This window comes from Vidua macroura, chromosome 2, assembly GCF_024509145.1.
Source record: "Vidua macroura isolate BioBank_ID:100142 chromosome 2, ASM2450914v1, whole genome shotgun sequence".
Classification (NCBI taxonomy): Eukaryota; Metazoa; Chordata; class Aves; order Passeriformes; family Viduidae; genus Vidua; species Vidua macroura.
The window spans coordinates 94,404,313-94,417,898 of record NC_071572.1 but is presented as its reverse complement, the minus strand read 5'-3'; the positions used below and the strand labels follow the sequence as shown (position 1 = coordinate 94,417,898).

The window sequence follows — 13,586 nt, the reverse complement described above, 5'->3', positions numbered from 1 at the left end:
GCTACTACACAAGTCTCAATCCGCTGCATGGTGCACAGTACACATTACAGGTCACTGCCAAGACAGACAATTGCTTTAGAACTCAAGTGCCAGGCCTAGGAACTCCAGTCTAACTCATTAATCCAATCATTAATCCAATTCATAGTTAATACTGTACTGAAACATTTCTCTGCAGAGAGCCTTCCATACAAGGTTTAGCACCCAAAACTAAGGTTATCCTGTATCAGGCTACATCTGCTAGGCTGGACAATACTAAAATTTAGTTTTCAGCAGTCCTTCCCACTTTCATACACCAACTTGGTAGTTTTTAAAATCCCCAATAGATATATAATAATGTTACAAAATGAAAAAGAGGCTTGTAAAACCAGAGTGAAGAAAAGTACACTATCAGAGAGAAATAATTTATAAACTAATGGCGTGGTCTAGAGCATACATTAAGTTTAAGCTCTGCAGTAGTAATAAATGCTAATTAAATTTGCAAATCAATTTTCACAATAACCTGTTTTCACCTGCAAATAAATTCTTCTTACAGTTTTCAGGTTTGGCTTCAACTGCAAATTGCCTTAAGAATTTCTGCAGGTTAATTCCCTTCCAAATAGCCAAATGTATGAGAAATTTTATCAATATAAAAGTACATTTTAGAGAGTTACTACAGCTTCACAAATCATTTAAAATAATCAAGAGAAACAATTAATATTTACTACTTCAAGTTACATGTATAATCACTCAAGTGAAATAATGTCTATTTAAAATTAGCACCTCATTAAATTAAAACCAAGGTGCATTCTTTTAACAATTTTGGGAGTGTACTGTGTAACTATGGAGTTGCACAAATATGAAAAATATCCTTTGTGGAGTCAAAAAACTAAAAGCAACGGATCAACTTCAAAAAAAGCCAAGCCTTTCCAGTAAAGTGTTCTGTACCACACTGCAAAGCAAAGTACTTACTAATCTAGCAGAAAAGAAGGTCTGTTGAGAAGCGTTTAACAATTTGAGATAAGGCAAAGAACTTTTTAAAACCAGAGCCACTCTACTCAGAAGACATTAGAAACTAAACAACTGATATAACATAGAGCATACTATAAAAGACAAGCATCTCATTCTGAAAGGAGTGAAAGCAAAAATCTATCCCTATTCTGAAGGGTATTTAAAAACAAAATACAGGTATAGGAATAGATTTTCCACATCATGAGTCTATTTCTAATTCATTGAAAAATTGACTGACAGTATCTCTTACAGAGTACAGAGAATGTATTACACTTAATCCAAAATAAGAAAAAGCTTGAGATGACATTTTTAAGTAAAGTATCAAAACAAACCCCCCACCATTTTAAAGTGATTTTTTTCTTAAATCCAAGTTTTTATCTAATACACATTGCAAACACAGAAAAATAAACAAGGTAACAGATTTATTCATTTGAGGAAACTGACAAATCCAAACCTCATTTTTCTTCTTCCAAAACAACACTGAAAGTTTCTTGGAATGGCATAAAAATTCAACAGAAAAAGGAAAGACTTTTAACAAAATTTCTATACTACTTATCTCCTACATTGAAGAGGAGGGGAAAAATAATTTTACTATAAGTAATCTAGTTATCATCACAGTCAAGTGTCAGAAAGCAAAACTACACCTAGAAAGAGCTTATATAAAAACTTAATGAAGTGTGTATGGAAATTTATGCATAAAATAATAATTTAAAAGTATGTTCCCAAGAACAAATCCTTATTAAATATTATAAGCATAATAGACAGGAAAACATAGTACATGCTACTCACTTTAACAAGGGTTTCAGGAGACACTTCTTCATCTGGGACCCAAAGTTTTGTTGTCTTCTTTCCTGGAAGCTAAACAAAATGTTACATTTGTTATTGTACTGTTACTCTTCAGTGAAACTTGTAACCTCCTCTTTCCTGTTTGCTTCTGGAAACAATACAGCAGCACTCCCTGGTCAGCTGTATGCCTCCTGTACCTTACAGAAGTAACCACAACAGAAGTGACTTATCTCACTATCCAAGAATCAGCAAATTTAAGATTAGTAATGGGATTGGTTGTTGTTATTACCTGAAAACTATTCCTTTAGGGCATAATAGCCATTGCTTTGAAAAATAACAGTTTTTCCATATCCAGTAGATTGGAACCTCATACACATTTTACTGTTTTAGACAGTGTATCTTTCCCTAAGCAATTTCAAACAATGCATGAGTTCATTTTTTTGACTTCATAATCACTTTAGAATCAATACAAAATTGTTCAAAAAATTGAAATTCAATCTTCCATTTAAATAGTGTATTTTAATTTCAAATGTAATATACTTCCTAAAAATCACAACTCACTCAAGATAAGAAACAGAGTAAAGCCATAACAATTTTCCCCTTTTTAATAAAGGCCAAGTCATGAGTGATGAAATGTTGTGCTATGCAGCTCATCACTTTTTTAAGATTCCTAAATTAGTAGAACTCTCCTTACCTGTACCATGGGTTTTGAATGGAGTCAAACTACATGAGGAAATCAAAAGACTACCATATACAAAAAGCAGAATCAGCATGCCAAATATTCTCCCAAGCACTTGATGAGTATGATACTAGAGAAAAAGCATACTCTTAATATAAGATTTAAAAAATACTCACCCTATCATTCATTAGCAAATCTTTGACAATAAAAGTAGCAACCAAAGATTTCAAGGGGGCGGCAAATTGGTCAGGTGCAAGCATGGCTATATGGCCAATAGTAACCAATGGTGTAATGAGGTGCTCAAAATTGCTTGGATCCAGACTTTTATGCAGCGGCTAAAAAATAGGCAACAAATTCAGGTATTACTGATACAATATGTGTCTTACTGAGGGGCTGGGAATGACAGCTTCATACCAAGTTGTCCATGTCTCCTTCAGAAATACAATTTCAAAAGAACTATTGATTATTCAACTTTAAAGATACGTTCACCAACCCATCAAGTCTTCCTCAAGTCAGAGGAAATGTCAAGATGACAGACATAGCATTTATCACCTCTGGATAGTTCAAAAAGTGACAACTCAAGCATGACCATTTAGGAAACAATGGATTAAAATCCTACATTCTTGTGGGAGAACTACATCTCAAGCTAGCAATTCCAGTAATGGACAATGATTCAGCCTTCAAGATAAGAGGCTGATGGCTACTAATTAAAAAGTACATTTGCAGGTACAGCTATAAAATTTATTTAGTCTGTACCACAATTCAGTTTTCCATAACTTCTGCAATCATTTCAATACTTTTGACGATTTTCAACAGGGATAAGGAGTAGCATATGGTTCGTCTTTCCATAAATAATTCATGGTTCTAGTACACAGCCTAACACTTGGTTTTACTCTATCAGCTCTTAAAATACATAACCTAAAATATGACTAATCATGAGACACAAGAACACCCTCTACTACCATTCTTCAGGCCAAAATCATGTAAGAAGAAAAGGAAAGAAGAAAAACTTATTTCCTGAATCTGCTACAACTTGCAAATAACAATCCCTTAGTTTACATATGCAATATAAAAGATCAGTAAAAGTAACTTAAGTATTTAATGTTACCTCAAATATCTGTGCAAACTGTGTTTCTTTGCTGGAAAATATTGCATGGATGCAGTGAATAGCATACTTGGCTTGACGAGGGGGTCCTTTTTTAGCTTTATGATGCAATACTGGAAGCAAAGCACTAAACAGTTGTGTAACAAAACAAATAGACAAACAGACCAAGAGATAAATAATTTCACAAATTGAAAATCTTCCAAAATTTCAAACTAACAAAGAAGTACAGATACAAATATAAAACCCAAAACACTTCTGCAAAAGCACTAATTGCTTTTGTTTGAGTAATATCTTCAAAAAAAAAAAAAAAAAAAAAAGAAGAAAAAATTATTTACATAACTTGTAAGCAAAAAACCCCTAATTTTGTTGATAAAATATTACGTGGTAAAACAGGCACAGGTACTAAATGTTCTTTTGGAAATATTTTTGCCTACATATTACCATTAAATTGCAAGGGATGTTTTTACACTGCGCATATATATATATATATATAACCTAGGAAAGAGTATGTAATTCTGAAGGGCAACAATATAACAATATAAATTATAGTGGTATGAGTGACATACCAGCTGTCACTACTTTGGTATATTCATTTCACTTCCTTTCTTCAAAAAGCACTACAATTTAGTTTTTCAAAATCTCTTTTTGGAAGTAATACTTCCAAAAGAATGCAGAATAATGCTACCGCAGATGAAAGGAAGAGTAAGAACTTCCAAAATCCTATACAGTAAAGATCACTGCTCAGAGTAAGATACACAACTTACGATCGTATGTGAGGAAAGTCTTCTTCAATTTTACTTCCTGTATTTTTGAAAATTTGTAATGCAGCTTCTGCCACTTTTTCATCATCCATTTTCAAGCAAGCCAGGAGAGATTCAAAAGTTTCCGCTGAATGAAATGAGATAGGGTGCGTAAACGAAAGTACCTGCCAAAATATGATGAAAGCCATGTTAACAGTTTTTAAAGGTCCACTTATACTAGGACACTTCATCAAGAGTAATTTTCCACTGCCATATTGGAACATTTATAATACTCTCCCTGGTTTTGACTCATGATCCACATTTCCCTTAATTTCTTTAGTAGCTCCTAAAGTTCTGCCTTTATACATTACCTCATTAGATTTAAATTATTTCCCCAGTCTCAGTTTCTTCTCCTATTATTCTGACCATGTACTTCTCAGTGGCTACATCTACATTACCAAGTACTGGGTCACAGCAGGAGCAGGTCTTAAGAGAAACACAACTGATGCTAAGGAAGCAATATTCATGTTTCAGGAGTTTTGCTTCAGAGTATTTTTAGACTGACTAAATCCACTTTAGCCAATGCAACACAACATGTCCTTCAGAAGCCCATCTCAATTTTGTACCTCTGAAAGGAATCCAGCTTGTGTGCCTCCAGACTTCATGTTTGTTTCCTCAGAGGAAAAACTGATTCTGCTCTGAAGTGAAATTTAGCAATACAGATATACTCAATAGGGTCTCTAGTCCCTCAAGCTTTCCACATCAATTTAATAGATTCTGTACCTCTCCTTCAGATTCTTGAACTTGATTGTTTTCTGTTATGACAGTCCTCCCATGTTAAAAAAATGAAATAAAGAAACCCTCAACTGATCCTCCCTGAAATTTGGTCTTAATTTTTAAGTGGTTGTTGATTATTAGCCTCCTTCCACATAATATTCTGACCCATGGTAGAGAAACAATCCTCAAAATCTAGAAACTTCTTCATATGCAGTTTTCTCTTTTAACCAAGTTACCTTCCTTCCCACTTCATTACATGGCATTCCCAGTGCTGGACTCCTATATTTGTCCTCTTTATATTATTCTGATGATGTGTAGACCTCTTAGTTTAGGGCAGTCTTACTCCTCTTCCTTCCTTAAATGTGTCACACCAGTTCATACAAATATGTAAATACTGACCTGAAAGCCTTCATTCAAGTATACAGTCCTTTATAATATGATTAATTCTTTCTTACTCAGATGCATTTCTGTGCACTTTTATCTAAATGTGCACATCTGGATAAAGAGCCACACCCTTTCCAGTGAATCTGTCCTTAGTTCATCTAAAATACTCTGGAAACTTCAGTATGGGAGTCATTTAGATTTTTAGGCCTCTGAAGTCAACCCCCAGTTGGACTACTTGACAGTCTTTGCTATGTTAGCTCAGTCTCAAGACTACTCATATCTGAAATAGGTAAGACCCCAACCTATGTGGAACACAGAAGAACCACAGTGTTGCACTGATGTGCAATAGCACAGTATATATTTACGGCTCGCCGAATTCATACTCTAATAACGAAAACTCCGCTGCTGCTGTCTCACACGCAACTACTTTTGGCTTCCAGAAAAGCTTCTAAATAATTTAAAAAATAACCTTACTGATGTACCGCATAAAAAGAGCATACAGCACAAAAACCCAAACCAGGTAGGCACCACATACTTTTGACTAAAAGCAGTAAGGGCTAACTAAAAATTTATTTTAACAAAGTTGTTTGCAAAGTTTCCCATGCTCACTGGCCACTAGGACTATACTTGCCTTCAGCAATTCAAGACCTGCTCTGATTGCCTGGTCAGTAGGTACACCCTCATCTTCATCATCAGCTGTTCCATCTATAGACTTGTTCACTTGCTTGATAAGGGCACTGAAGAGGAAAACAAAACATGGCCTTGTAGTTACTGCAATTCCACCATTTATGATTATATTTTAAACTTGTGAAAACAATCTTATTTAAAGCAACTTATTTAAAACATAAGCCTGTTATAAACCAAATATGTCAGCTACATACATAATCTGGTTGCCTTCATCTCCTATCCAAATCAAAGCTTATGAAGCATTGAATTAAAAAAATATTTATGCATCATAAATTCAGAACTATATACAAATTACTCTGGAAGGATGACCAAAATAAGAAAACAATTTGAGCATTACAAGCAACAAACTCAATAAGAATTATGCTGAGGTTACAACCCGCTACAGATTCTTAATAATTGATGGAAAGTTAACTGTTTACAATACTTAGTCTCTAACCAAGAGGAAAAAAAATAACCATTTAACATTTCTGCTAAGAGCTGAAGACAAATTTATAAGACCTTGACAATAAGGCTTATTTCAAATACTGCTGTTAGTTAAATAATCATTTCAGCAATAATAATTTCCACAATCCTCCCCACACCATAACTTCATTGGCTTACTCTTCCTTGAAGTCTTGCTGCCTCATCATCATAACCTTTACTTCTTCAGTTACATTACTGTTTATGTCACTATGAGCTAATATTCTGGGTGGAAAGTTTCAGCTGAGTAGTCTGGACAGAAATTTGTTTTAAAATAAGTCAGCTGGTCACAAACCACACTTTGTGCATCAGTAACATATCCAGTTTTACTGACAAGTCATCCCAGCTACGCTGAATGACAATGCAATTGTTTTGTGACTACATTCTGGACAAGGACACAAAAACCCCCACACAAAATGAAACAGAAGAAAACATTGCAGGTCACCAAGCCTTAAGCCATACCCACCCAGCCTATTACTGCTTGTGCTTAAAGGCAAAGTAAGAAACCCCAATTTCAAACCCTGTGGTCTGTGGCTGACAACACACAAAAAAATACCTGATGGATTCGGTATCAATGTGCACAGGAGCAATTCTCTCAAGAAGAAACTTTATCATTTCCAGGAAAGGATTTGTTGGTTGTTTTGGATTGCCCAACTTCTTTGTTATTTCCCTCTGAAATATAAGTTGTGATTAAATTTCTAATCAATTTTATTCCAAAAATATTCACCCTTTAAGAGCAATTCTTACCACACATCCTTCAGCCTGCTTGCAAGAACATGTTGGGCTAACAAGCATTTCTAACTGACTTCTTATTTTTTCATCATCTTCTAGAACTTGTGTGAACTTTTTCATGAAATCTTGAGCTTTCCCTGGATCAGGAAGGTTTCCTTTAAATAACCAAAATAAATCACTGTTTACGTATTGTAAATTGCACAAGTTTGGAACATCATACAAACCACACAAAACCCAAACAAACTAACAAAAAGAAAAACCACAATAAACCCAAACCACAAAACACCTCAAAATAAGCAGACATATCTATGAAGACACAAATTTCTACAAATTTCCTCTGCTAATTGCTTTCCCCACCCTTCACACTCATTTTTCAGCAAGTCTAGTTGTCTAGTTGCTCTTGCTAATAATATTACTAACAGCTGAAGCTGACCTCAGACTGCAAAGCCTAAACTCCAAAACAAAATATACTCTGTATATAGATCACCCAATGCAACAAGTGTGAAAAACATCAAAAAGGGTATTTTTGCTAAATTACCCCTTAAGGAAACATAAGCTTTACAACAAACATACAAAAACAAAAAATGGCATTTAAAATGCTTTAAGGAAACAAACTTTACAACAGCTTAAAACATCCCCAAAAAGAGGAGGCATTTAAAATGCATTTCTTCAACTACATTCTCATTTTATATTTATGTTTTATATTACAGCAAGGCAATTTATTGGCAAAGAATTAGTCTATTTAAGATGCTTCATAGTTTTTGGTCCAGACAGTGTTAAGAAAAGCTGGTACAGAATGTGGTGTAGCGCTACAGGATGGTTAGCTCAAAACAAGTCCTATTATGATTTTGTTTTGCTGTATCGATTTTTTTTTAAAAAATAAGCCAAGAACTAAAAGTATGAGTAAAAATACAAACTGATGAAAAATAGATTAGTATCGTGGCCAATGAAGCAGCACAGTTCATTTTTTTCCACCGTATTTTTTTCAAAAATGTGCAGTCTTATGTAGTATATTTTTTTGCCAGAACAGATGGCATTTTTAAAAAAAAGGTGGATTTGAAAACAAATTTTCAGAATCGTAAAGCAAGTTTTTCTTCATACTACTTTTAGTGCTATTGACACGGTGGGCCTGGGGAACAAAAAGTGTTGGTTTTGGGTTGGTGGGTATTTCTTTGTCAATAGTTCAGTTTACACATAAGTTCTTCAGTTTTTGAAGTGCTTTCCTTGCTCGTGAAATCCAAACTCTCTTGCATTCCAATGACATTTACAATACAAAAACCTCAGAAGAGAGGTAAGTTAGTACATAGCTTAGTAGTTTAGTTAACATCTATTAATATATACTCTATAATAAATGTTAAAATAGACATTAACACCCTAGATCATCTAGACCTTGAATTAGACCACAATGCAGCCAAAATGCTATGTGATAGGCTTCATGACTAATGTCTTCTTACGGTTAAGAGAGTAATTCTCCTTAGAGTTGCCTTCATTCTTAAAAGCATATTGATGCATCACATTTATAATGATTTCCTTTAAATTTTATCTGCTGCAAAACGTTTTTTTTATAAAATTACCCCAAATTATTTTTAAAGCAAGAAAACAATATAATTATACTGTAATTTTTAGACACTGTAAATACTTTTACTGACTTACTTGTTATAACCATCACTTTTGAGAATATAGCTTTACTGCTGGCATCTGTCTGCAAGTCACAAAAGAAAAATGGATTAAGTAAAAATTTTACATTATTTATTTCCATTTGAATATTGAATAAGGAAGATTCCAGACTGCATTAACAAGTCAGCATCCATTCTGCTAACACATCAGTGTGTTAGAAATCAAAAACCACCACTGCAAATTCAATGTAGACAGAAGTAAAAGGTCATCACTACAGATCAATTACATAAAACACTTCTATTACTTTTCAATCTACCATATAACTTATGAACAGCACAAATGGGCTAGTCCTGCAGTGTGTAGTCTCAGAAGAATGTCATCATTTTCAGGGCTCTTAGCTGTCACAACTGAACTCACATGTTCAGACAAAAAAATTATAAAAGACAGAAATCAGATATCATTTACAGGATTCAAGTAATGCTGTCAGCAGATACAGACTTCCCATATTCGAACCTCTTGTGACTCAGGAGAAAAAAACTGTACTGTGGAGTTTCTTTCATCCTGACTGTTCTGGTCCCCTAATACTACCTAAGTCTTCAAGTACTGACTAAAGCTCCCATCAAAAGAGATTGAGCAAACAACTAATAATTCAGCCAAACGTCAAATAACCTGAGGCAGAAGTATTAACTTGCAGTAGTATAACTCTATTGAATTATGACAGATTAAAGAAGTTTAAGAAACATTTCTTTTTAGAAAATCTACTGTGGCACTTGATCTACATAATCTTGCATTCATCTGCAGAAAATGAAGATTATACTCCAATAGACACAAAACAGTATTCACCCACTTTTCTACATATGAACAGGGAAGGTTATGTATTTTATTTCACTGTATACCACTGCAGAAGGACAAAACAAGAGAAGCTGTGATTTATGCTTTTGCTCTTCAGAAAAGTAACTTGTCTTAAAGGCAAGTTTGATACCCCTTCTGGCTTAAGTCAGGAGAAATTATGACCAACAGCATTAAAATTTCCCTTAACACATTTCCAGCCTCCTCCATAGTGCTTTGTCTGAGGAGGCCTTGAAATGGAAAAAAGGAGGATGCCCGTAGAGTTTCAGTAAGTGGCAGAAAGGTAGACTGGGAAGTTCAAAGACTTACAGTTACAGAATAATATAGGTTGGCAGTGACAACTTTAGGTCACACAGTTGAACCACCTACTCAAAGCAGAATCAGATTTTGCTTCAGGCAAACTTCTAGTTGCATTTTAAATATTTACAAGGATGAAGATTTTGCAGCATCTCTGGGCTACTTGCTCCCATATTTGGTCACTCTTACTGAATTTTTTTTTTCTTACTACCTAAGCAAAGTTTCTTTGTGGCAACATCTGTACACTGTTTCTTGTCCTATTCCACTTTATCTCTGAGAGCTCTCACAATGCCTACACTTGGCACACGAATAACAACCACAGGAGAACAAATCAACAACTAAGCTATAATGATTACATGAAGAAATTAGACAGAAGTGAAAACACACACAAAAAGTCATTTTCTAAAAGGTTACTATTTAATCTCAGTTTTGTTTCCGGAAAGAAATAAATGTTTACATAGCTCCGAATTGATAATAGATATTTGTCTCAAGATTATTACTTGGACTGTATGTGATAGTCTGAGGTGCCATTGCAGGCAGCAAAACAGTTTTGCATCAAGGAATTTTACTTAATTTAGTATGTCAATTTACACAAATTTTTACTTATTTATTCTGGTATTGAGAAATAAAAGCAAATAAATGAACACTTTAAAGAACAGATCACCCCTCAGACACCTCTCTTCCCTGCTCTGCTCTACCACAAGCCATCTAAATTCCCCCATGTAGTCTTATTATTCAAGAGAATATCCAATGCAGAGAACTAGCATTTAAGAGCAAAAAATAGGATAAAATCCAGATGGACAAATGCAAACATGTCAAAAACATGCACTGTCTTGAATGCAATGCTTATGCTGGCATCAAAACCTTCCTGGTAAATTCCGTATCATATTTGATATTTTACGACTGACAAAGAACTTTTACAACTCCCTGAAAACAAAAGGAAAAATTGAAATTTCACTTTCAACTGAAAAGCAGAAAATATCCTGAACTAACTCAGGTATTAAATGCATCAATGTATTTAACCTACACCAAAGAACACTAAACAGTAAATGAAAAGCATTTCAAAACAGTCACCAAAATACAATGAAGTATTGTTGTGCTAGCCTTTACTGCACTTAGAATTTAATACATTACAGCATGTTTTTAATACACTAAATCAAAATTATTAATTTCACTGCAGTATCTCTGTATTAGCAAGACACTAGCCTTTCTAAAGAGATACATTAGATAATCCAACCATACAGCTACCCAGTCTTCATGGTTCAGGTAATTCCAGCAAATGGATAATCATTAAATTTATCTCGGTACAACTATATACACATACTGAAAATAAAAATCACACACAGAGGCACGTAGAAATTTGAGCATGGCAACATTTTCTACTCTATATTATTTCTGTTAAAAAAAGCATCAGATCAAACCTCTAGCATTAAAGCCAAGTTTTAATTATATTTCAAACCATATCAAGAATTTAGTTTTATAATTGTCCTACCCCAAACGTGAGTATGAACATAGATGTAACTAAAACAAACAAAAATTCACTTTATGACAATATCCTAAATGCTCAATAAATTTTCATTTTTCCCTTCCGAGCAAGATCTGTAAACAAGAAAATTAAATTGTCATCTGGTATCTCCAATACAATATTTAGGAAATTTCTGAGAGGGAAGAGAAATGCATAATCTGTTGGGACAAAAATATCCCAATTCCTTCAAAGTTATTAATCACATGTAGGATAATAATTGAAGAAGTTTTATATAGGTACTTTTTCTTAATTACTTGATTTGGCAGTCAAAAAGAATATGCTGTTTCATAAGCCAGAATAGTCCTGGCAAGATGCAACTCAAACACTAAAACAAAATATTTTAGTATTAAATGACCAGCAAAACATTTTAGAAATTTCTGTAACACCCTTTTCCTCTTCAATTTTACAAACACATTTGTATACACATTTCCTTCAGCAAATGTAGTCTAATGGAGTATCAGTTGACTTTAACAGTATTTTCTGCTATTACAAATGAGCTTGAACTAGCCAAACAAAGGGAATTTAAAAACAGTACATTAACTAAAAATGCATATTCACTGGGGAATAAAGATAAGTTGAACTCACTTTGGGTTGCTTTATTAGGTCAACTAAATCCTTTACTTGATGTCGTAGGAGATTTTGACATTTCCACATTTCATTCAATGCTCTAAAAATAGAAAAATATTAAAGGAATTGTCAAAATTATCTATTCAAGGAGTAACACAACTGTCCAAAATGAGTCTTTACAGTCTTTTCAATTTTAGACTCAGAAATGTACTTATCACCTGAACTTTCACTGCTGAGTGAGCAAAGGCTAAATATTTCCTAGTAGGATAACATGGAAAATGTACTTGGCCATAATAGACTGAAACAAAGTGAGTTTTGAAACAAGTTTCATTTCAGATGCTTAAGTACGCTGCCTTCCAAAGAAGGAGGAAGTAACTAATCTCTGGTCCATTAAGAACTCATTTGTAGAAGCCTGAAATTACTCTTCTAAAAACATACCAAAAAGTACATTAAAGCAGATGTTTAAGATTTTTATCACCAAAACAAATGTTTTCTTGCAGACAGGAAGCAGCTACTAGATGAATAAATTGTGAAAAGTGGACATGATTAAGCTTATATGAGATGCATGAAAGATACTCAGCAGAATAGAAAATTAACACTTTCCAGGAATAGTAAGCCATATAAATAGAAGTCACAGCCGCATTTACAAAACTTATAGAATCCACAAGTAAAAAAATAATTTCTATAGAAATAACTGAACAAACTATGTCTTTAAAATGAGTACTGCTGCATACAAGAATTGTAGAATTCAGAAGCTACTCGTTGCCTGAAATAAGCAAGTTAAGCAAGTAACTTAAAAGAATCTATTCTGCATTTTCATTTAGCCTACACTAAATATTACTAGAACAATAACTTTTTTTTTTTAGTATACTATTAATAATTTTAGTTTGTTATAGTTGTCATACCTTTGGACAGGCAATACAAGAAATTCAGGAGATTCAAATATCAGTTTTTGTAGTATTGGAAGGCTTTGAGATCTTTTATGGCATTCATTCATATACAAAGCCCTTTCTAGTAAAAAAGACACTATTTGATTTTCAAGTGACTGAGTACTACTACATGAAAAACAAAGTAAAACTACCTAAAATCAATCCAACTGTGAACATTAGAGCAGTATAACCATTATTAGTCAAATTCACGTGCATGTACCATTTTAAGGTGGAGAAGGCACATAACATAATAATAATGAAGGAGGAAAGACAAACAAGTTCTTCTCAAGACACCTTGGCTGCTGCAACAAGTAGTTTATTAATTAAGAAGTTGTCAAGTAAGATTTAGGGCTGATCTACCATATCTGTGTTATCTCTTTGCAGACATGAAAGGACTGACATGCCCTCAAGCTTCTTTCCAGATCTTTGGCACTACGTTTTTTAGCTGTTTATGGTTGAAATGTAC

At 33.8% G+C, this 13,586-nt stretch overlaps 1 protein-coding gene across 4 annotated transcripts in view; it reads right to left on the bottom strand.

The window, feature by feature from the left end:
• Positions 1-13,586, bottom strand: part of PDS5B (PDS5 cohesin associated factor B) — a 97,403-nt gene that overhangs the window by 32,001 nt on the left and 51,816 nt on the right. For all 4 annotated transcript variants that reach the window (XR_008435849.1, XM_053971106.1, XM_053971108.1 and 1 more), the window contains exons 14-22: positions 12,210-12,291; positions 8,990-9,038; positions 7,352-7,491; positions 7,161-7,276; positions 6,090-6,195; positions 4,322-4,482; positions 3,561-3,684; positions 2,629-2,787; positions 1,777-1,845 (exon numbers count right to left, since the gene is read on the bottom strand). Coding sequence is in view for 3 of the 4 variants with exons in the window: in XM_053971106.1 (XP_053827081.1) it covers positions 1,777-1,845; positions 2,629-2,787; positions 3,561-3,684; positions 4,322-4,482; positions 6,090-6,195; positions 7,161-7,276; positions 7,352-7,491; positions 8,990-9,038; positions 12,210-12,291 (1,006 nt within the window). In the remaining variant the exon portion in view is untranslated. The remainder of the gene's footprint in view (positions 1-1,776; positions 1,846-2,628; positions 2,788-3,560; positions 3,685-4,321; positions 4,483-6,089; positions 6,196-7,160; positions 7,277-7,351; positions 7,492-8,989; positions 9,039-12,209; positions 12,292-13,586) is intronic.